This window comes from Suricata suricatta, chromosome 6, assembly GCF_006229205.1.
Source record: "Suricata suricatta isolate VVHF042 chromosome 6, meerkat_22Aug2017_6uvM2_HiC, whole genome shotgun sequence".
Taxonomy (NCBI): Eukaryota; Metazoa; Chordata; class Mammalia; order Carnivora; family Herpestidae; genus Suricata; species Suricata suricatta.
Genome location: NC_043705.1, coordinates 120,029,431 through 120,054,358, shown reverse-complemented (window position 1 = coordinate 120,054,358; position 24,928 = coordinate 120,029,431). Strand labels below are relative to the sequence as shown.

Below are 24,928 nucleotides of genomic sequence, written 5' to 3'. Positions count from 1 at the left end.
GGCTTTCATTAGATGAGCATTTGAGAAGCCCATTGTGACGAAGGAGTGTATCTAAAATAAAATAAAAACTGAAACAGACAATATTCTTGAATCAGCGTTTGCCATCCCTCCGCCTTTTTCGTTGTTTCTGGGCCTGGTCCTGCAGGCCTGAAAGAACAATGGAACACCGTAAGAAGGAGGAGTAACACAATTCATCACAGAAGTCTTCTTTAAATTTTAGTTTCTAAAGCCAGAGACAGGAGTTATGGGGGTAGTATAAAAAGACACATGAATAGATAAGACATAGATATTTAGCAGATGGGAGAATAAAATCCATGCAAATAATAGAGCCTTGAGAACTTGACATTATTTATATGTAATCCTTTGTAATTGGCTGAATACATACTTCATTTATCCAAGAATCATACCAAATTATATACCAAAAGAAATCTAATTTACAACACAGACATATAGAGTTCCACATACATATTTATGAAACACTTCCTCCCCACTCCATCCCCAAAAATCCATGAATTTGGTGCATATTTGTTAATGTTAACTGATTACCAAAAGACTGTCTTTATAAATAAAGAGGTAAATGCATATTTATCTATTTGCATTAAGAAACTCTCTTCCTTCCTCTCTGTTCAAAGTGATTGCTGCCTAAAATACTCAGGTATCTGAAGCAAAGTCTTAATCTTTAACATTCTAAAAAACATTTTGTTTGATCTCTTTTTTTAATGTTTATTTATTTATTTTGAGAAAGAGAGAGCTCAAGCAGGAAGAGGGGCAGAGAGAGAGGTGAGAAAGAATCCCTGTGCCATCAGTGCAGACTGTGAGGCAGAGCTCGAACTCACGAACTGAACCATGAGATCACAACCAGAGCAGAAATCAAGAGTAGGACCCTCAACTGACTGAGCCACCCAGGTGCCCCCCACCATTTGATCTCGTTTAGATGCTTAACTCATTGGTGAACATGTAATAGATTTGCAGAAATGATCAATGGATTGCTTTCTTGATGAGTGATTCTTGATGGGTTGGTTTTTAGAAAGGAAAATAAGAATCCATGTACCCACAGCCAGCAAGTATCCATGACCATTTACACTCCATTAGAACATGCTCTTGGCTGTTTTTCTAAAAATGGTGAGAAATGTGTACTAATTGATTAATTCTCTAGCTGGTCCTTCCATGTAGGGAATACTGAGTAATGTGCCAGAGTTTTTCCACAATTATCTTACCGCCACAGAATATTCCTCCTGTTAGTTGACTCATTTCAACATTGAACCCAAATGCAAGAGAGTTAGATAAAGCTAGCATGGATAACAAGCAAATGAAATGTGGGTGACTCCTAGCTAGTCCATAAGAAGAGAGGTATAGTAGAAAGGGTGATCCCTTGGGAGTGTGGGTTCGAATTCTGCCCTTGTCATTTACTAGCTATGCAACACTGGACAAGTTACTTAACTTTTCTGACCTCCTGTATCTTTACCTTTTAAATGATATCAACGACATCTATAACGTACAGTTGACATGAAATTAGATGAATATCTACCATTGATTGGGGGTGGGGTTTTGGAGTGAGTTCGTGAACTAGCACCAAAGTTAACTCAAAATATATGAAACATGTAAACATAAAAAACATGTCATTATCACTGGAAGACCAGTCATGGTACTTGTAGCAATTGTACAATATACTATTTCTTGAGTTCCAAGAGGGTCTCAATTCTGATGGCAGATTGTTTTCGTAATAACAATGTCTGTCTTGAATGGGTCTGATTTAGCTAAACCCAGCTCTAATGAAGAAAAAGAGACCAGTTGAGATCATTATCTTTACTACTTGCTCAGGAATGTGTTTCTTAAATGTATGTTTAGACAAACCCATAGTTGTAACACACTCCCTTCGGTACCTGCATACCCAAGGGACTTCCCGTCTCCCTTGCCCTGGTGCTCTTTTCTTCCATGTATTTTGAAGTGACAAGGATCAATTAAAACTTTCCCTTTTCAAACATGTAGGGCACTTGCTGGCAATATTCCCTCGTCTACAAAGTGATTTAGTACTTTACCCAGATGCTCTGACATGTGTGTATCGTCTCTGATATAGAGCTTCATCTCAGATTTCATGAGGCTGGGGAACAGAGATGGTCACAGAGTTTGGGTAAGGGAGAGGAAAAGTGACACTGCCCACATTAAGTTTTGTCTTCCAGAGCTCATCCTCTGTTTTCCTGGTTCCACCAGTATCAGGGGCATTCTCTTTCAAGCCCTATGTATGGTGGACTGTCCACACCCGTCATGCTCTTGCCCTCCTGACAGTGTGTGGCCTGATTCTCAGTGGTCCCTTTAGTTTTGCAAGCCTGTCTCAGGGAATAGGGGAGTGGTCAGAGTTGGTAGGTAGTGAGGAGGAGATGGAAGACCAGGAGAAGAGGTGGGCAGGCCAGGCCCCCTTTTGGAAAAGGACCTGCCTGGAGAATTGGTTAATGAAGATTAACTCCCCTTGCCCCAACACATACACATCGCTCCTGCCTTGGCTGAAATAATAGCCACTGTTGCCTTATCCTCATTCAAAGGAAAAGGGCCAATATACAGAGGTTGGTGAGGCCTCTCATTTGGCTATTGATTCTCCTTCTGGGCTCACTGCTAAAAAAAAAAATGCCTTGGTGGTTGTCTTCAGCTATTTCAGAATTTAAAAGTACGGAGAAAATACTTTCCTATTGGTTTTCATTTTTTAAATTAAAAACAATCCTGTAACTAAGAATATTCTTTTCTTTGGGTTGATAGCCTGGTAGCTGTGGATTCTGGGATAACCTCCCCCATCCCTATCCCATGGTGGGAGGGAGGGAGATTTAAACCCTTTCCTTTGTTTGCCACTTTGGTTTCCAGTGCTCTGCCATGACCACTTAGCACTCTCCCTGAATAGCTATAGGTCAGGAATAGTGGGCAGGAGCGTCAGAGACCGTTGGCATGAGAACGGAACAGCACCACAGAATAGAAGGCGAGAGGGAGAGAAAGCATCTCGGAGGAAGAAAATACTGCTGTCTGGTACCCCCTAGCAGAAATATCCGGCCTATTGTGCCCACACCACTCTCTGCCGAAGAATTTCAGGCTTCAGTGGTGACAAGCTCAGGCAATAATGGGCAAGAGAGCAGGCCCCTTCTGAGAGAAATTATTTCAGGCACAGGAAGCCAAAATATTTGAGAGGTGATTCAGATCTGAGGATGAAAATGGTGGGATAGGACACTTTGAGAATGGATTAGCCCATTTTTAAGATTGGCAAAGTGTTGAAGTGGCTAGCATCATCTCAATAAATGGATATTTAAGACCTCGGTTTCTTGAAATGCAAGGGGATGAGAAGCTAAATTCGTGCATTAAAGCCAAAGTTGGCCTCATTCTTCACGGGAGCTGCAACTGGTTTTCTCAGAGGCAGAAAGTACAGGAAAATTATTCACATAAAAGCAAAGTTCAAGTTCCCACTCCGTTTTATGTGTTGTTAACTAAGACCTGAAACAATCACTTAAGTGTTTTTAAATCTGTGTTACAAGTTGTTGTTAAAAATAAGAACATATCATAAGCATAATAGTAAGTACTTATTATGAACAATAAGGTTCAAATACAAATGAAATTATAAATTGAAAACTTTGGCCTCAATTCCCATATAAGTTAATTACCATTCTCTCATGTTTTTTGGGCAAACCCAGCCAGTTATCTGGCAACTGTGGATACTATTTTTTCCAATACTTTACCTTACTCTAAATATGTTGATAGGTTGGGTCAGTACCTAATGATTGAACCACTATTAGAATCTGATTTTGATGATTGGACTATGGTATTACCTTTTAATACAATTTATAAAAACACAATTTTAAATACTAAGGAAAATAGTCCCAATTCATTATAATTGGATTATACTGTAATTGGATTTTAGAATTTTAGTGGGATTTGGGAGGGGAAAGAAAGAAGAAAAGTGGGGAGATAACTAATGAAACAGAAGAGCCCATATTATTATAATCTGACCTTTGAGGGTTTTGTATCATTTCCAATTTTTTTCCATCCCAAGAGGCATTAAGATGTGTTCCATTTGCTAGAGCAGTAAGGGAAATCTTGAAAGTCACGCCTCCTTTTTTACCTAGGATAACACCTCGCCTGAGGTAGACTTTGAAGAGTGTCCTGAAAACGAGGGGGCGAAGATGTTTAACATGAGATGAGGTACTCCATGCCCAGGGGATGAGGTGGAAACATGAGATGAACCCGACCAAAAAAATGTTTTTTTTATTTTGATGAGATGAAATGAAATGAAACCGCAGAGAAACTGTTTGAGAACTTTGGCTTTATAATATAATGTCCAATTTAAATGCAAGTTGAAGCTAAGTTATTAGGCGATAAGTATAATGGCTTCAATTTTGCATAAAGACATCAGAAAAGGACTCCCAGGTACATATATAAAATAGTAATTTTTGGAAGAATATTTAGTGCCAGTTAATCCTTGTGAGACACCACAGTGACTTGAAATATACTTAAGTTATCCTGCCAGAAAATTGTTTTAGGTAACTCTTCATCTACAGATACACACACATTACTCACTATGTACACTCATAGCTTCCCCAACCAGTAATAATGTAAGAGAGAATTTAACGGCCTTTTCATATCATTAGAGAGCCGTGTAATCAACTCTTGAGGCAAGAAACGGGTGATCAGGTGTTTGCTGACGCAGCTGATGACTAGCTAGTCTTTGGCTTTTCTCCTTCAGCTTTTATGATGACTTGATTAAAAATGATGCCAAGTTCTCATAACTTGTGTAAAATCCCATTGCTGGGTGGAATGAGGGCAGGGGGGTGTAGAAGGAAATACTGTTCCCATTACCTTCCACTGGAGAATTCCTTGGACTGACTTCCTGAAAATCTCCTTCTGTTTGCCTTCACCAGGAATGGCGGCCCTAGATAGTAAGGCATCAGGGAAGATGGGAATGCGCGCTGTAGTCTATTACATGACTACGACCATCATTGCTGTGGTGATTGGCATAATCATTGTCATCATCATCCATCCCGGGAAGGGCACAAAGGAAAACATGCACAGAGAAGGCAAAATTGTACAAGTGACAGCTGCAGACGCCTTCCTGGACTTGATCAGGTATGTCCTTGTAAGCCCATCCCTTCATTTTGGGGAGCTAATCACACCACAAAGCAGGTGTCTGTCTAACTGAACCAGACTTGCTGGACTTTGAAATGAAGGTTACATCTTTACTTCTTTCTAACAGAAATTAAAGTAAGGTTCTGATCTAATGGGGAAGAGGTGAGAAGAGCAGAGAGGATACAGATTTTGAGTGCCCTGCTCTTAGGATACAGTCTGATCACTTGGTTCTCCTTCAGCTGTGCTGCTTACTTTGTCTTACCCTACTTGTTTCCAGTCTTGCTGCTTAAAGCTAGCTTGTATTCAAGTATAGGCTGTAGATTGGACTCTTCTAATTTAGAACTTACCATCTATATCATAATCCATTATACACAATAATTTCTGTCCAGAAGGGACTTTAAAGATCATCTGGTCATACCTGTTCTAGGGGTTTCCTTTTATACCATTTATGAAGAAAGGATTTGGCAGACCAGCAATAAGAGATTAAAGGGTGGTTTCTTTGGCATTGTTTGTATACAAACCATACACCTATTACAAATGAGTCTTACCTAATTCTTCAAATGGACTTGGTGGCAGAGTCATCTCACACAGAACTGTGAAATAAACCAAAATTTGATCCTTGCACCATTTTGCTTGCTCTCTTCACACACCTTCCCTTCCATCAGTCAGCTCCTAACAGGAAGCATATTGCATATGCAAAAGGATCCCTGAGAGGGGTTTGCAAAGGTACAGACAGGGTTAAGGGAACCTACAAGGGGTGGTAAGGCACCAGGGGATTAATGGCAACAGGAAGCTGTTTTGTTGCCACCCCAACTCTGAGGGGCAAAGGAAGGAATTCAGGAAGAGCTGTGGTCTTAGGAAAAGGCCCTACGACAATAATAGCTCTAGTTTAGAGGGATGGCGCTGCTGCCCAGCCTGTCAAAGAGAGAGCTGAAGATTATACATATCCACTTCCATGTCCCAGTACTCTGTCATCTGTCAAACATCCCACTGTACAAACCCAAAAAGAAGCCAGAAGGCAAGAGAGTCCACAAGTTACAACCCAAGAGGCCAGGCTCCCAGGGCACAGAGCAGGATGGAGAGTGGGTCTAGAAGGACAAATGGAAGATCCCCCAGCAGAGGCCCCTCGATTTCCCACCTGCTTGCCATTCCTCTACCATGTAGCCTTCCCAGCCTGTCCTCCCCAAACCTGGCCCTTTCCTCCCTTCCATACAACTTCCTTACAAAGTTACTGGTTTGCCAATCCTAGATGCCTACCCTAAAGGGTCCCCCAGTGATCATCTGAAAGAAACTCTTCCTAGGGACTTGACTTCACATGCCACCCCAAGGGATGGGTCTATGGCATGTAGATTTAGGAGAGATTTGAGTGACAAAGGCTCTCTTCAGAGCACTTCTGAATTTCTACCATGAATGACTTTGTACCATCTGTAGATAAAGACGACCCAGACCCATAGAGCCTCTTCTTGAAAGCCCTTTTTAGGGAGTCAATCACAATTATCTGAAAGTAAGGAGCCACCCTATATAACATTGTTTTATACCAAGTTGTTACCTGATAGCTATGATTTTCTTTAATTCATAAAATTAATTAAGGGTTTTTACCATTTTTTCATGAACTTTACCATCAGGTAGGTTAGGTTAGGAGTATTTTATTATATTCTCTTTCTGTGTAATTTCTGCTCCTTATTTAAAGAATTGGGGTCTTGTCACCCCAGTTCTGGTTGATCCATCCGAATGCTGTGTGTTTCTGTCTCTCCTTGTCCCATTGACAGGCAGGTGTATGACTAACCCATCCCCACCCAGTCACTTGGTTTGAGCATAGATAAGAAGGAAAAGGAAACAGGATGGTCTGGGCAAGTAAGAAGAAAGGAACTAGAGTTTTTAATCTTAAAATATGACTTTGATAGCACACAACTTCTGGGATCTTGGGCTCTGCAACTGCCTGGGCCATGTCTCCTCCCACAGTCTTCAACTTGGAGCCCTGATGATAGTTTAATCCAGTCTCTTCTTCAACAGATAAATCAACTGAAACCTGATTGGGTGCAGTGACTTGAGCAAGGTCACACAGCTGTTTAGAGACTCTCCAGCTAGATTGTTGTCTCTTGAACTCTACCGTGAATTCAAACACTGCTCTGAGAAAGTGACAAACCTTGCCACATGGACCCCAAGTTTAAGTTTTGTGGGCCTTCTCCCTGTTGGTTACCAAGGAGCCTCAGAACCTCCAGCAATTCAGAGTTAATATCCCACCCCCCAGAGGCCTCTGGGGGGACTCTGTAGAGAACAAAATTCCATATTCTGACAGTGGCATGTAATTCAGAACATTCGGTCCATGGACACATGGCACAAAACCAAAATAGCCACCACTAAATAATACCTCAGTTTACCAGAACATTTATAGCCAAAGCTGTTTCTGTTCTCACTTTGGGTCTTCCTTGGAGCAGGATTGGAAGACATAATGGCCAAATGAAATATCCCATTGTCTGACAAAAGGACAGATGAGTTGAATTTGACACTTCCCTGAAAAATATGAACTACATGGCCACACTTAGGGATGACCGTATCTCCCATTACAAGACATAAAATCCACCAACAACTTTCTTTTTTTTTTTCATTTTCTGCTTAGTTCAATATAATCTTTACCTTAGACACAATGAAAATCTGTTTAAGAAGCAAATTTATTATTTGAGAACTTTTTCAAGTGACCATTATTTTCTTTGCAGGAATATGTTCCCTCCAAATCTGGTGGAAGCCTGCTTTAAACAGGTAAACACTCTATAGCCACTAATTCACTTTTGAAATTTCTCTTTGGCATACCAAACAGAGTGGGACCTTATTGTCCATTTTATTTTATTTTTTTCCCATCTCTCTGCAATAAGAAACACTCTTTTGCCAACCAGATGGAAAGCACTAGGGTTTTCTGGGGAATTTGCAGGGTGTGGGGAGGTCTTATCTTGTAATGAAGGCTTATTAGTTACCACATACTATCTGTGTCACATATAAATAGCTTATTGAGTCTCTGGTAATTGTTAAAAAAGCCAATCAAGAGACTCCCTCCCTCTTCCTGCCCCCACATTCCGCACACATAAGCCCACCAAGGGAATAAACTCCAGTAGAAGATAACATTTACAACTTGCTTTAAACATTAGGGAGATTATTCAAGTTTCTGAGTTTGATTTAAAAAATGAATGGGTTGTTTTTAAAAAGTCCCCTAAAGGTCTTATGGATTCTAAAGGAGGAATCATATCAGAAACAGCAGCATCATTTATTGACTGCTGCTATGTGCCAAGCACTAATGTCATATTTAGTCCTCACATGAATATGATGGGTATCATTGTCTTCATTTCGTTGATGAGGAAACTCGTCTATGATGATTCAGAAGGATTGTTTAATAGGCACAAGATCTCACAAATAACAAGTGGTAGATTCAAATCCATTGTGTTGACTCCAAATTCTATCCTCTTTCTGCTCCTATATTCTGCTTCCTGGAAAGGTTTGAGACTCCTCCCTGAAGGCTATAATGAGGTCCAGTTCATTTTAGCCCATATCCAAGCAGTTCGTGGCTCTCTGTGTTGTGGATACAAATACTCTTTGCTGTTAGGGGGGTAAAGTTCATTCTAACTTCACCTGAATAAAAAAGCTTTGTGGCCCAAAATGTTGAAAGGAATACACTTAGACATTCCGGGTTAAATAATAAGTTCCCAAACATTTCTCCAGATGGTGTTACTTGACCCTAGTTGTAATTCCCTAACCCTATCTGTAAAACAAACAAAATAAAATCCCAACCTCGTGGAGGACTAAGTTTTACACATACATGTCACCCTTTGTACCCCTCCCCTGCTTTTTAAAATCTTTGTTGACTATTTTTAATAGGTAATGCATGCACACACTGCAAAATTCAAACAGAATCCTTTAAAAAAAAAAAAAAGTTTAAGAAGCCAAAATCAAACTTTCTTTATTCAAAAGCAGCAATAACCATAAATAATAAACCCCTTTCAACCCAACGAGCCAACCCTAGCACCATGGGGCCGACTATTCCAGTTAGTCAGCTGGCAATGGACAACATCAAAAATGCTGATTTCTAGAAGCACTGGAAAAAGTGCAGACTCAAGCAGATTTATTGTATTTGGTTTGGGATTGCATTTACAGGATTTTGAAAGGGAAGCAAATCTATCTTCCCAGATCTATTTGTCTTAGACTAGAATGCAAACGAGGTTGCTATTTCTGTCAACTACAGACTGTGTCTAAGGGAACAAGTTGGAGGCTTAAGAAAGGCTAACCAAGATTGGAAATCTACTCTGGACAATCGATAGAATGCATAAGCATCCTGATGAAATAGAGATTTGAGAGTTGACTGGAATAAGAGACCAAAAAGGGTCATTTTCTTTGTTACTTAGAATTATAAGCAGCATCACTGATTGTTCAAGGATGTGTCCACAGTACTGACAGCTGGCCATGTCCTTGTTTGAGAATAGTGGCTTCCCATTGGACAAAAAAGTTTCCCATTTATTCTTGGTAGAGAAATGGCCCAGCACTTCATGTACAGCTGTGCTTTCTTCCTCTAGACTGGAGATCCAGTCAACATCCATACATTATTACTCTCTCTGATCCTTGACTACCATCAACACAAAGACCAGAAATTCTGCCTCGTTAAAATCATAGATGCATGGGCTTAATTGTTTTATATGGTCACAATCATATGCTTGCTTCTTCTGTCTGGGGTTTCTATGCAGAAGCTATTGGGAAAACACGTATCTTGAATAAGAAGAGAAATCCCTTTATTGACCTGAGAATTAGGTTGTCATCCTCAACTATTTAATCAAACATCTATTCTTAAGAATAATATTATCAGAAGTGCCTTAAAGACCGTTGGTGGGGGATTTTTAAAATTTTTTTAGTTTTATGTTTTTATATTAATTCCAGTTTAGTTAACATACAGTGTTATATTAGTTTCAGGTATACAATATAGTGACTTCAACAATTCTGTTATTCAGTGCTCATCATGACAGATGAGATCTCTTTAATGCCCATCACCCATTTAATCCATCCTCCTACCCACCTCCCCTCTAGTAACCATCAGTTTGTTCTCCATAGTTAAAAGTGTGTCTCTCAGTTTCTCTCTCTCTTTCCCCTTTGTTCATTTATTTTGCTTCTTAAATTCCACATATGAATAAAGTCATATGGTATTTGTCTTTGACTGACTTATTTCACCTAGCATTATACCCTCTATCTCCATCCATGTTGTTGCAAATAGCAAGATTTCATTATTTTTATGGCTGAGTAATATTCCATTGTGTGTGTGTGTATATATATACACACACACACATACATATGCCATATATATATATATATACACATATATATATGCCACATCTTCTTTATCCATTCATCAGTCAATAGTCACATAGGCTCCTTCTATAATTTGGCTATTGTAAATAATGCTGCTATAAACATTGGGGTGCATATGGGATTTAAAATTTTTACTTGATTCACTGAAATCCTCAGCTAAGTCTAGTCCCTGAAGGACTTTGTTATTGAGCACCATTAGCCAACAGGAGTGTAGTACTTTCACATTTACAAGATGTTCTCATATATTCTGCTTAATATGATCATCACAACAACCCTGTGAGGCAAAACCACCACAGTTCTTTCTATTTCACAGCTGCAGAATATGAGATAAAAAATGTTCGGTGATTTGTCCATGATCCCATAGCATGGTCCTACAGACAGTAAAGGGACTATTGTGAATATTTGGATTTATAGTTTTTTAAAAGCCCATTATAATTTATTAGGGTTTCAGAAAAAAGCAAAAGCACATGTACATGTTTAGTTCCACATCTTCAGCCAAATATCTCTTTCCTGTTATGATTTGCTATGTATATGAATGCATGTGTGTCTGTCTGTGCTGAGAAAGTGTAAAGGTTTGTCACAGACGAGATGGATAGATGATAGATACCTTCTATAATACTATTCTCTGAATGCAAGGTAATGTATATAATTATAGAAAATTTGGGCAACAGAAAAGTTAAAAAAAAAGAAAAGAAAAGAAAAATCACCTTTCATCCCTGTTGTGCCTTTTCTCTTTAAGTTTAAAACCAACTATGAGAAGAGAAGCTTTAGAGTGCCCATCCAGTCCAATGAAACGCTCGTGAGTGCTGTGATCAACAATGTGTCCGAGGCCATGGAGACTCTTACAAGGATCACAGAGGAGCTGGTCCCAGTTCCAGGGTCTGTGAACGGGATCAATGCCCTCGGACTAGTTGTCTTCTCCATGTGCTTTGGATTTGTGATTGGAAACATGAAAGAGCAGGGGCAAGCCCTCAGGGATTTCTTTGATTCTTTGAATGAAGCCATCATGAGATTGGTAGCAGTGATAATGTGGTACGTATTTCCACTGGCTACACACGCTGTATCCAGGTGCTTATTACCATCAACAGGTGTTCTGTACTGAGGAAGATGCCACCAGGCAGGATAGCCAATTGCTACAATCCCACGTGGTAAACACTAGAAGATCAATGAGTATCTGAGCTTGTAGTGGCCTTGAACCTGTCTGCAAGCCTCTCTTAATAATCCTTGTTTTTGAAAGGTGTCTGCTTCTTTACTCCAGTGCTGATGGGATCCCATTCCTCATCCCTTCATTTTGTATCTATCTAGCCATTCATTCAGCATATATTTATTAAATGTCTACTATACACCAAGCATATAATGCCAGGCATTCTGGACATAGCAATGAATAAAACAGACAAGGGTGTCCTGGAGCTTATTCTTTTAAGGGACATAGAAAATAAACATACAAATCTACCCCATGCTTTAGTAACAAGTGCTGTGAAAAAAAATAAACAAAACAGCAAATTTTCTTTTATGTGATGCAATATGATAAAAAGCAACTGGGGGAGAAGCATAAAACTTGCCTTGGATGGTGCACAAAGGCCTCTGAGGAGGTGACTTTGTTGCTGAGATCTGACTAGGAGAAGCTAGCCATACAAAGTGCCAAGGAAGAGCATTCCCAGTGGATGGAAAAGCAAACGTAGAGGCCCCTTGACCTTCAGAAAAAGTGAGATCTCCTCTCCTCTGTTTCAGCCTTAAGAAAGAGACATAAAATGGCAATTCTGTGGCTTGCCTGGAGGACTCATGAGACGTATTCTAGAATGCCAATCCACAATTCATAACAAAACTTCCTTCAAATAAAGTTGAGATAGGATACAAAGGAAAAGACTAAATCCACAAAGGAACATTGACCTTGGAAATTAAATTCTCGCCAGCTGGGAGAGAACCCTTTGATTGGTTTAGGCCTCATGTGGGAGTTGCTTTCCCTTTAGCCTTTATTTTTAATCCAGACTCCTTCTTGGCACTGGAGGGACAGAGGCATCCATTTCTAAGAAAAGCCCTCGCCAACATGATTAAAAATATCCTTTGTCTTCATTGCCACCAAAGCCCAGAGAAATCCATTTTTCAGGAGCTTGTACGAGGTGGATATGAACTTAGGCACGAAGACTGATCAGAATGTGATCTCCACAGGAGCCCTCGATTGAAATGCTGGGTCTCCTCCTTTGAAATCCTGGCAGAGCTGAAAGTAGACATTTATCTTCACATTATGAAAATGCCTCCACCTTTCACCTCTTTTATGAAAGAAGCCCATTCAAGGCTGCTGAATGAACCTCACATGTAGCTTTTCTAGCCGTACATTTGCCTGCACATTCATCTTGACTAATTGCACTTCTGAAAACAGGTACTCTTATAATTTCCTGGCCTGTGTTTTTAAAGGACATTTAAAAGAAGCTTTGTATTTTTCAACTTGAAATAAGACCTCCACAGTTCCCAGCAGACCTTTCTCCTTAAGGGTGATTGGTCCCTCTGTTTTTGGTAACATGAGTTTGGGCATAGTGCACTGCACGCATCACTCAAAGGGACTTGAAAGCAGAGCAGAGGGGACCTTGATGCAACAGGGGTTGCTATACGCACAAGTTGTTTTGTGTCTCAGTTGTTCGCTCTTGCCAAGCTACAGGGAAAATCACAAATGTCAGCAGCGCCTGTGGGTGATAATTACTTAACTAGACCATCTGTAATCTGATCATGGTACTCCATACATACACATTGTTCATTTTAATAGCTGTGAATTGATTATATGGTTACCTTCGATCTGTGGGAAATGGTACTAGTTTTCCATTGCCACTACAACGTGAAATTTACTCAGAGTAAATTTCTTTAAAAGTTGATTTGAGGGGCACCTGGGTAGCTTAGTTGGTTAAGCATCTGGCTTCGGCTCAAGTCATGATCTCACGGGTCGTGGCCCCACATCGGGCTCTGTGCTGATAGTTCAGAGCCTGGAGCCTGCTTTGGATTCTGTGTCTCTCTCTGTCCCTCCCCTGTTCACACTCTGTCTCTCTCTGTCTCTCAAAAATAAATAAATGTAAAAAAAATTTTTTTAAGTTGATTTGAAGACTGAGTAATAGTATAAGTGGTATGTAATACAGGAAAAAAAATAATAAAAACGGACTTTGATTAAGAGGGATGACTGCAAATCTAAAACACTGAAATGGCATTATGTGTGTGTCTTGCTTTAACTTGGAAAGCAGGCTCTATTGTGGGAAACCCTCCCAAAAGTCTGGATGTTGATTCGATGGATTCTGGCTATGCAGGGTACTTAGATGGAGAACAAAAGGCAGGGGGAGTTGGGTGGTATCTGAGGACCACAAAACTGACTCAGATGAGGTGAAAGGAGAATGATCTAGAAAAAGAGGTCAAGAGGTGAGTTAAAAAAAACAAAAAAACAAAAAACAAAAAACAAACTTCTATACCTGTCTCTTATCATAGGCTCAGGGGGAATCAAATTGCGTCCCAGAGAAATTCTGAGAGGAAAGCCTTATTATGCGCTATTTATATTTAAATTTGTATTTAAAAAAGAAGAGAAAAGGGGCGTCTGGATGGCTCAGTCAGTTGAGCTTCTGAATTCAGTTCAGATCATGATCTCAAGGTCCATGAGTTCGAGCCCTGCATCCAGCTCTGAGCTGACATCTCAGAGCCTGGAGCCTGCTTTAGATTCTGTGTCTCCCTCTCTCTTTGCCTGTGGCCCTCCCCCACTTACACTCTGTCTCTCTCTCAAAAATAAATAAATTTTAAAGAAAAGAAGTTCACAGTTTCTGCAAGTTCTAGTAGTGTCCTGGGCACAAAAGATATGGAAATCACGCATTGCGTTTCCTTGTCACATGGTAGTTTCTGTGGAATAGCTCATTGGAAATCAGGCTTCCGACTGTGCGTGTGTTGCTTCTACATAGGTACGCCCCTCTGGGCATCCTCTTCCTGATTGCAGGGAAAATTGTTGAGATGGAAGACATGGGAGTTATTGGGGGGCAGCTTGCCATGTACACAGTGACGGTCATCGTCGGCCTGCTCATTCACGCGGTCATTGTCCTGCCCCTCCTCTACTTCTTGGTGACACGGAAAAATCCTTGGGTTTTTATCGGAGGGTTGCTGCAAGCACTCATCACAGCTCTAGGAACCTCATCCAGGTATGTATGGATATACGTGTGGCTTATCCTATTAGGAAATGTAGCTCAGACTTAACTTTGATACAGAGCCCTGGTCGGGGGTTGGGAGGACCAGTTCTGGGTCCCAGGCATATGAATTGACCTTTTCACTTGGGTGCTAATCAGTTGGGATTGACAGAATGGTTGGCTATATACCCTTTGGGGAGACAAAGAGATATCAGCTCTTCCCTTCCTGCCCACTGTCATCTCTCTCTTCCAGTTGACCTTTGCCTGAGGGAAAGATGGCAGAGTCACTCGGCACAGCCACGGGGCCAGGGGCATATCACAAGTCATGCCTCACAGAAGATCGCAGGGGCAGGAGAGCTTCCAAATAACCCATTGAGGGGACGCACACTGTTGCTAGCCTTAATCCCCTATTTATACAAGTGCTGACTTAGTTCCCTCTAAGTCGGGACATGGGAGAGGAAGGAACTCTGTCCAAATTACCAAACACACAGTCATGGTCTCAACCATCTGGACGATCAGCTGACACACCTTTTTTTTTTTTTTTTTTTTTTACTATTCTCAGTTCTGCTACCCTACCCATCACCTTCAAGTGCTTGGAAGAGAACAATGGTGTGGACAAACGTGTCACCAGATTTGTGCTCCCAGTGGGGGCAACCATTAACATGGATGGAACTGCACTCTATGAGGCTTTGGCTGCCATTTTCATCGCTCAAGTTAACAATTTTGAGCTGAACTTTGGACAGATCATTACAATCAGGTAAAAGGAAAGTTCTATACAAAACTCGCTTAAGAATGACTTTACATGGGGGCGCCTGGGTGGCTCAGTTGGTTAAGCACCTGGCTTCGGCTCAGGTCATGATCTCACAGTTCGTGGGTTGGAGCCCCCGCATCGGACTCTGTGCTGACAGCTAGCTCAGAGCCTGGAGGCTGCTTCAGATTCTGTATCTCCCTCTCTTTCTGACCCTTCCCTGCTCGCACTGTCTCTCTGTCTCTCAAAAATAAATTAAAAAACATAAAAAAAATTTAAAAGAATGACTTTATATGATGAGACAGTGATCACGGATTGGATAAAGGAACTTGTTGGGAAGCAGATCATGCATAAACAGGAGGTTGAGGTTTGTGGCAATAGCTTTACTTTTGATATTCAGATATTTTTATTAGTGTTTTAAATTACAGATGTATACATTTATTAATAATGAAATTCTAATGATATAGAAATGTAGACAGTAAAAAATGTAACTTACTTGCCACTATCACCCCCCATCTTTCTATAGGTGACCACTGTTAATATTTGGAGTACAAAAACCTTTTCTAGTGTCCGCACACACACACACACACACACACACACACACATTTTTTTGTAATTAATGAGATCATACCATATATACTGCTTGCCGCTAGACTGATTGATTTACCAGTGTACCATCGATAAAACATCTAGCTCTTTTAAAATCTACAGCATACATAGTATGGATATTTCTTTTTTTTTTAATGTTAGATTATACTTCAGTTTTAAACAGCATTAAAATGTGTTAGCTTTTATTGACAGTATTTAAAAATTACACTTGGAAAACTGGATTAACATTTTTCTCTTCATTTAATTTTTAGGCACTATAAAATAGAGGAGAGGCCATGTTGACAAATAGGTTGAGAATTTTATTTCCGCGGACTACTTTTTTAAACTATTATGCTAGAGGTGTCTAGTGAAAGGTAATTTACCTTTCCACACCTTCCCCTAATTGTTTAGTTTCCTTCTCCAGATGCAACCACTGTTGCTTGCTAATTTCTTTTACATTCTTCTGGCGCTAGACCATGCATATCCACGTGCATATGTGATTGTAATCCTGTACTTTTACTTACTGAAAGTCTGTTATGCACAACAAACCAATAAGTAACTGTAAGAGAGACTCAAAATCCAGATCAGACCCTGCTCTTCAGTGAGTGTGTGTGTGTGTGTGTGTGTTAATGATTATCGGCAACTTATTTTGGATATCAAAATAAATCAGATTTTTTCACAACTTTTTATTATAAAAACTATCTTACAAATGGGAAAGTTGAAAGAAAATGATGACAGACGTCTACCCAGATCCAACAATTGTTAACATTTTACCATTTTTTGCTTCTTTCTTTCTCTGCCTTCATTACATTTCACATATACAGAGTCCAACATGGATTCTAAGAGTAAGAAATCTTTCCTACATAACCACAATAGTAAGAATCTTTAAAATACTTCCAGAATACCCACTCTGTATCCAAATTTCCCCAGTTGCCCCCAAAATATCTTTTATAGCTTTTTCCCCTAGACCACAGTATAATCCATATCTAGGCTTGCATTTGGTTATGTCATTTTAGTCTGTTTTCAATCTCTCAATTTCCCCAACTTTTGTGTGTGTCTACACCTATGTTTATTTAGAAATAAGTTATATTAGACTCCATATATATGTTTTAAGTTACTGGAAAATAATAATAGTTGTAGGATGCATGAGAATAAAAAATAATGAGGCTGATCATGGCCAGAAGTGAGTGGCCCAGGGGTTCTGGGAGCCTGGGCATGGTCTGACTACACTGAAACTGGGAGGTCTGTATCTCAGCTCACCATAACCTATTGTTGGGCATACTGTGGTATACTGGTTGAAAAGCCCTGAGTTATTAAAAAAAAAAAAAAAAGTTCAGTTGCATGTGACAGAGTAAAAAAAATAATACCAAGAGTGACTTCAAGACAGACCTGCATTTCTTTCTCATGTGGAGCAGCTCCGTTCCACAAAGCCCTCAAGGCTGGTAGGTGTTTTACAGTGTAAGGGACTGAAGCTGGGGTGTTACCCTCATCCAAGTGGTCCACGATGGCTCATCACCACCTCCAAATCTTAGCCACTGGGCAGAGAAGGAGGGCATAGCGTGCAAGGTACTTGATCACTTTTATCCAATTTCATTGGCCAGAACTTAGTCTAAGCTCCAAAGGAGGCTGGGAAATGTAGTCTTTGTTCTGAACAGCCATTTACCAAATAACCATTCTAGTACCACAGAAGAGGAACAATATGGGGGACCACTTTATGTCTAAGTGATACTTTACTATTTATAAAACATTTTCCGCGTTCTCACATCAGCCTAAATCAAATAGGTATATAACAGAGTCGTAGACAGCCCGTATGCCTTACAAATCAGGCCTACACATCCTCCATAAAAAATATTTATAGTCATGTGGAACTTTATTCATAAATCATTTTTGCTTTTGCACTATAACATTGATTTGTTTTTCTGACCACAATAACCATACAAATTCAGTATCTTTACAATCCTCTACTTGGACAGAATTATTGGAAAAAAACTGTTATTCTAACCATCTGGTATTTTAGACCTTATAAAATGTTTTCAGGTATATGAAAAAGTATGTAGCTACCAATGTCTTCGTTTAAGAATGGCTGTAACAATTGGACCAACTTCCTAAGTGTTGTTGTAGGATCAAATGAGATAAGCCACACTTAGCTTATTAGATGGCACATGATAGCCCTCTGAGAAATACTAGTTAACATTACTGGTAGCTCAGCGGGTTTTTTACACTCTCATTTAAAGTTTTCTAAAGCATGTTGTCTTCTGTTCACTTGGCAATCAGACACTGCCGCTGTGCACAGTTCCTAGGGTCTATTATTTGGGGAGATGTATACAAATGTTTGACGTTCGGGGCCTTCTTTCAACAGCATCACAGCCACAGCTGCCAGTATCGGTGCAGCTGGGATTCCTCAGGCGGGCCTGGTCACCATGGTCATTGTCCTGACATCCGTGGGCTTGCCCACGGATGACATCACGCTCATCATCGCCGTGGACTGGTTTCTGTGAGTATGCTCTGCTGCCTTGCGGCTTGCTGTCGCAGGGACCCCCTCTGTCTTTCTAAGGAACCAGGCAGCTTGGCACACCTGCCCCAAGGGCTCCACCAACAGGGGCAGCGTGGCGTGTAATTAAATTCCTCACCGCCTGGTCCCTGCCCTTATCTGGAGACCACATCCCCTTATCAGCCCAGGGGGCACATCTGGCAACTACACTTCTCACTCCATAAAGCCATCCGGCGGCGATTGGGAAACCGGCTGTCTGCAAAGCCGACATAAATCAGCGAGGCATTTGCTGAATTGCACAACACATCCCCGTGGTGGCGAGAACAGAACTACAGGCCCCACACGCTGGCTCAGGCCCTTGTCCTTGTGCTTCCCATTCCAATGGCGTAATGCAGCCCAGATGTGTGCCTCCGGACCCAGCAGGGAGAGGGGCAGCCGTGCAGGGGGAGGAGACGAGTGTCATGGAGGAGCGACGACTTTGAGCTCTGGGGAAAGTTCCAAGAAAGGCAACCCCCCTCCCTTCACACCCTAATTTTGGGGGCGAGCCCTCTTCCATGTCCCCCTTACCCTACCAGCTGACATTATCTGCCTCTTTTCTCTCATAAATTCCCTTTCACTTGTCCAAACATTTTTTCACAGGCTGCCCAAAGTGAATGCCTAGAAGGACCCAGTAGATGCTGGAGTCAACTGTATGTTTCCTTCACTAGAAGGGTCAGGAGGAGCTAACGGGTGTGCTCAAGGCACAATGAGTGAGAGGAGGGTAATCAGTTGAGAGCATAAGTCCCACAGTCACTTGGATATGTGTTTGCATCCTAGCCCCGTGTGACTTTGGGCAACCTCGTCAGCCACCTCAGTTTCCTCCTCTCTAAAATGGAGATGATAATGCCATCCACCTCCTGATGGTGCTTCAAGGATTATCTGAGATGATGCATGGAAAGCATTCAGCCCACTGTTGGCCCCACGGTCAGCACTCAACTACCGGGAGGACTTCTATAGTGCAAAGCTATGGTTCTCGAAGCTTTTAGCCACAGGATCCCTTTACACTTAAAAACTACTGAGGACCCAAAAAGCTTTTATCTATATGGATTATATTTCTCAATATTTATCATATTGGGAAAACAGTGTTTTAAATTTTTTTATATTTTATTTTTGAGAGAGAGAGAGAGAGAGAGCGAGCAAGAGCACAAGCAGGGGAGGGGCAGAGAGAAAGGGAGACACAGAATCCAAAGCAGGCTCCAGGCTCTGAGCTGTCAGCACAGAGCCTGCATGGGGCTTGAACTCAGACTGTGTGATCATGACCCGAGCCGAAGTTGGACACTTAACCGGCTGAGCCATCCAGATGCCCCCAAAACAGACATTTTTTTAAATGCTAAATTCATTTAAAGGTTACAATAATAAATTCATTACATCTTAACATTTTTGCCCAAAAAAATATCATTTACCAAACCAAAAATTTCGGGGGAAGAATGATACCCTTTCATTTTATTTTATTTTGGAAATCTCCTAAGTGTCTGGCTTAATACAAGTCAGCTGGGGTCTCCTAACTGCTTCTGCACTGATCTGTTGTGGTATCTTTTGTGTTATGCTGTAGTCCTTGTAAAACCCCACTAGGCTTTCATGAGAAAATGAGAACAAAAAGGGCAAATAACATCTTAGCATTATCATGAAAATAGTTTTGGAGTGCCGGGGTGGCTCAGTCGGTTAAGCATCAGACTTCAGCTCAAATCTGATTTCGTGGTGTGTGAGTTTGAGCCCCACATCAGGCTCACTGCTGTCAGCACAGAGCCTGCTTCAGATCCTCTGTCCCCCTCTCTCTGCCCCTCCCCCACTCATGCTCTCCCCTCTCTCTGTCTCTCTCAAAAATAAACATTTAAAAAAAATAATAAAATAGTTTTGACCTCAGGCACCCCCAGGGTCGCTGGATCACATTTTGAGAACCACTGATGTAAAGCAAGGTGAATTGTAGCAAAGAGAAGCAAAGAGAAATTTTAAATAAAAGGAGAAAGGGAAGGGTCACTATCCACTGTTGGTACTAGAACTGGGAACCGAACATTGGTAATCTATATATCCTTATAAAGTTTAGTAACCACTATTATAAGCATTATGTGTGTATTATGTGATGTTGCAGTTGGTGGATACACCAAGCAGAATTTTAAAAGATGTCTCTAAAGACTTAGTCGCGGGGTTCACAGTCTGAGCTGAAATCACGTGGTGCTCACATGAACCCCATTTTTCCTCCCCGCACCCAACACCCCCCAGGGACCGCCTCCGCACCACCACCAACGTGCTGGGAGACTCTCTCGGAGCCGGCATTGTGGAGCACTTGTCACGACATGAACTGAAGAACCGAGATGTAGAAATGGGTAACTCTGTCATTGAAGAGAATGAAATGAAGAAACCCTATCAGCTGATTGCCCAGGAAAGCGAAACTGAGAAACCCATGGACAGTGAAACCAAGATGTAGACTAACACAGAATGCTTTCTGAGCGGCAGGTGTTTGCAAACCATTATAAAATGTTTCTATCTTGTTACAACTCATTCTCTCCAGTGAGCCACTTACCGCCCTTAGGATTGGGACGGATTCATCCAAAAACAAGGGAGGATTTTGCGAGTCAGATCAGATCTTACAAATTTATGTGGCACACAAAACTGTAAATGTGATTTCTTTTATAAGGTAAAAGTCAAACAAATAGTAAGCTAAAACATGCTTTTAAATCAACTTGCAAAGTTTAAAAATCCTTCAGAATACAATTCAGTTTTAGAATCAAAACAAAACAGCTTGATAAACTACAATCAGTTATCAAATGGGACAGTGGAAGGGTTTTTTCCCCTTTCTCTGCCGATTTGTGTTCTGATTTTATTAATAGCAAGACAATATGAATACTCACCTAGCACACCTGTGAGGGGGCACATAAAAGTGAAATTTCCATGTGGCCATGGGCAAGTTACATCTCCTCTCTAGGCCTCAGTGTTCTCATCCATAAAATGAGTGAGTTCCCTGGATGCCTTTCCGGTCTCTTCCAGCCCAAACATCCTGTGACATCATGGAAGAGCCTACCCCCTATTTTCCTTGGAACATCCTGTTCCAAGCAAGTATAATTCCATGGAGCATGGGACTTTCAGAAAGGACATTTATTAGGAATGAACCTTTCTAAGTGGGGGAAGGATGGCTGTATGGTTTACCAGGTCCTGTGTCCAGAATATCAGTTATGCAAGTCACCAGGCTGGAGGCCATTTCAGGAGTGGAATTATTTACGAAGCGCTGCTCAGCTCTTCCCAATGGGGGAAATATTCCCTTCTTACCTATTCTTCCCAAACCCAAGGGACTTCTCTGGGCAGGATGTCTCCCACCACTCCTCAACTGACTATAGACTTTTGGAAGGTAAAATGTAAGACTAGCAACGAGCAAGCGTGCTCATAGTCTTACTACGGAACACTAAAGAGCCCAGTAGGCAAGAATGGAGCATGGTTCACATTATACAGAGGATTTTAAAACACCAAGATTTATAGATCATCTCCTAGGAAGAATTTTAAAAGGAGAAGTTCGGTTTTGGTTTTTTTTTAACCTGAAACACTTTTTCTCTTCAGTTCAAAATCATCCCCCAAGGAAGTCTGCATATGAAAATATAAGTCATTTCTTCTACATATTTTAAAGAAGTCAAATGAATGAGCTCTCTCTGATAGAGGTCCATGCGCTGGGTGGGTGGTCTCTTATTTGAAAAGGTTTGTGACTGTAATCAGAAGTTCTTAGAACAAGAGAAACAAGATATGTCTTTGTGTTGGAATTCCACTTACCAAATCGTTCAAAACCTTCAGCCGGAGTGGGGTTTGGTTTTATTTTGTTTGTGTCCCTGAGAGAAATGGTAGAAGTGAATCAGTATAAAGACATGGTCAATGTGGTTCCAAGAAAAAAACAGCAGGGCACTAGTCTTGGGCAAGGCAGCTCCCAGGTTCATAGGAGATTAATTTTTTACCCCCTTCGGAGTATTCATTCAGTCAAAGACCTGAAGCGGGAGCTGTCAGGCAATACCAGCTGTGTTTGAGTTTCTGACTAAAAATGGTGAAGAATGGGCTTAATTATGCTAACAGATTGGAAATCTAGACATACACCTTCTGATATACAATTAGAGATATTTTTTATAGAGATCATGAGCATTGCGTGTGCACAAAAGTTAACGGTAGGCCGTGGTGGAGTAACCCTTTAATGCCGAGGCTCTATTTGGGAGCTACACTACGTGAGTTCATGTACCTGGCTGGCGTGTGCACCAGTAGAGCAAGAATTAATCATGTCAAATTAATGTGTGTGATCCTTTTTTATACTAACCGTTTCTTATGGAAAGTTAAGTCCACTAGGATGAACCTCTCGCCAGCCCATCACAGGCGCTGCATATAACGTGCACCCCGTATGGACTGAGAAGCATTACTTTGTAGATGTATTTCCAATAAAGAAAAAAAATAGTTTTACATTATAATTTTGTACATTGTTGTTATTCCCATAAAGTTCCCGTTCGTGGAAATATTGTAGGAAGCTCAGGGCAATGCTGGGAAGAGACACCCTGCAGACCTTTGTAGATTTTTAGTAGGCAAAAGCTTGGGCGGACCAGCTGGGGTGGGGGTGGGGTTGGAAGGACAGGCAGTCCAAGAAAATGAGGAAGGACGTGCACGCTCTCGGCCCACGTCTTAGAACTACACTTGGTGAGGGAAGCACTTTGCCGTAACAGCCTGCACTTACTTGTCCACATAAATTTTTCAGAGAAATTGAATCATTTCCACGCAGGGATTAGAAAAGTGTAATGCCACCGTCGAGTCTCCCAAAAAAGTAATTTCCTGCCTGACCTTCAAATTAGGTAGATTTATCTATGTGATTACTGCTGCCGTTTGTGCAAAGAGCTGAATAAGATCTCAAGGGATGTTTCAAAAGCTGCTTCTGAAACATCCCCTGTGCTAGTAAACCCTTCTTTTCATAAAGAACAACTTGTGGACTACTGCTTTTTCCCCCTCAGGCTTTTTAATTTTAAAAAAAATGGGCAGACCGTATTATAGAATGCCCAGGTTGGGGTTGTGGCTGAAGACTCTTTAATCTGACCCTCTACCTGTAACAGTCGGAGGAGAGGCTCCTAAGGGGGGTCTGGAAACCCTTAGGTCATGGATGTGAAGACTTCAGTGAGTCTGCATAGCCCTTGAAATTATAGGAAAGGCTTTGTGCATTTTCTTTTTTCTGGGGTAGAAATTTTAATTTCCATCTGTTTCTCTGAAGGATCTTTTGACCAAAAAATTTACAGATCAGCGTTTGGTCAATACATCCTAACTTATATCAAGACCTCTGTGGTATTCAAAGAGCTGACTGGGGAAGTGAAAGGAGACCGTTCACAGCCTGAGGGAACCAAACCAGTGCTGGCCGCTTTGAGGGGACCCGTATCTGGACATATGTTAGGACGTTCTGGACACAGAAGCATTCGGGGAAGTGCCACAAAAAATCAGTCCAGTGCCAGGAAATGCTTCCTCCTGTAATCACCAGGCTTTTTTCTCACTTCTGCAGCTGAAGCTGGGTTTTGCACCCTTTCCAGAGCGCAAGCCTCAGAAACTGGTCCTCAGCTTGTGGGAGGTCTGTGGAGACATAACAGCTCTGTCAAGGTGTGACTCTATGGCCTGGGGTTTTGGGGGTGAGGGGAAGTGCAGAAGATGATGGGGAAGGAGAACAGAGATTCCCTAGGTGTGGTTGTCACAGATCTGTTCGCAAATGTAACAACACTTTTAACTTCTTAAAAATGTTTCTGATAAGCAAATACCTTTCTAACAAAGTTTTTAAATCCTACACTTTGAGAAGCTGGGGATCTGTACATTCTCTTTCTCCTATTTATCCTTTCAGCACCACTGGCTCGCCCCAGGCAGGCTTGCCCCAAGCAGGATTCTCTTTCCGAGTTAGAGAGTCTCACTCTCCAAGTAAAATCCTTTTTTGTAATTCATTATTTATACCCACCACATCGAAAACAGATTTTAGTGCTAATTGCGTGGGTCTGAAGGGAGCTTAGAGGAAGGGTTCATTTCCCGCTGGATGGGAGCAGAGTGAGGAGCATGCTGGAGGGTGGGGGGGGCTGCTGATGAGGGGGGCCGGGAGCCCTCTTTCCGGGACGCTGCTGGGCACTTGACCCCAGGCTGCTGTCAATCATTTGTCCTGCTCCCACCAGGGTGGTCCCCTGAACTGGGGCAACAATGACCAGCTCTGTGTGGTCTGTTCCCGGGAGCCAGAACAGTTGGGAGGTGTCACACAGAAGGCAGGCTCCGAATGAATAAGCCAAAGGAAAAAGAGCAAGGCAGGAAGAGTGAAGGAAGTTGATGGGCAGCTTCTAAGAGGGAAAATGGGGACGAGAAATCTCTGGGTTAAAGGAGGCCAGAGCTGGGGGAGCGATACCCCAGACAGCCACCAGGGGGAGCCCTGAGCTCTCTGCGGGGTGGTGGGGGTGGGGCCCAAGGCCTGAACTTCCTCTTAAAGAGAACTCGCTTGGAAAAGAACGT

General features: G+C 41.5%; 1 protein-coding gene across 1 annotated transcript in view; it reads left to right on the top strand.

The window, feature by feature from the left end:
- The window catches only part of SLC1A3 (solute carrier family 1 member 3), a 78,903-nt gene extending 56,022 nt beyond the window's left edge, over positions 1-22,881 (top strand). The window contains exons 4-10 of the mRNA XM_029940990.1: positions 4,893-5,097; positions 7,815-7,857; positions 11,180-11,472; positions 14,367-14,600; positions 15,148-15,342; positions 18,281-18,415; positions 20,672-22,881. Coding sequence (XP_029796850.1) covers positions 4,893-5,097; positions 7,815-7,857; positions 11,180-11,472; positions 14,367-14,600; positions 15,148-15,342; positions 18,281-18,415; positions 20,672-20,876 — 1,310 coding nt within the window. The 3' untranslated portion in view covers positions 20,877-22,881. The remainder of the gene's footprint in view (positions 1-4,892; positions 5,098-7,814; positions 7,858-11,179; positions 11,473-14,366; positions 14,601-15,147; positions 15,343-18,280; positions 18,416-20,671) is intronic.
- Positions 22,882-24,928: the final 2,047 nt, after the last annotated feature.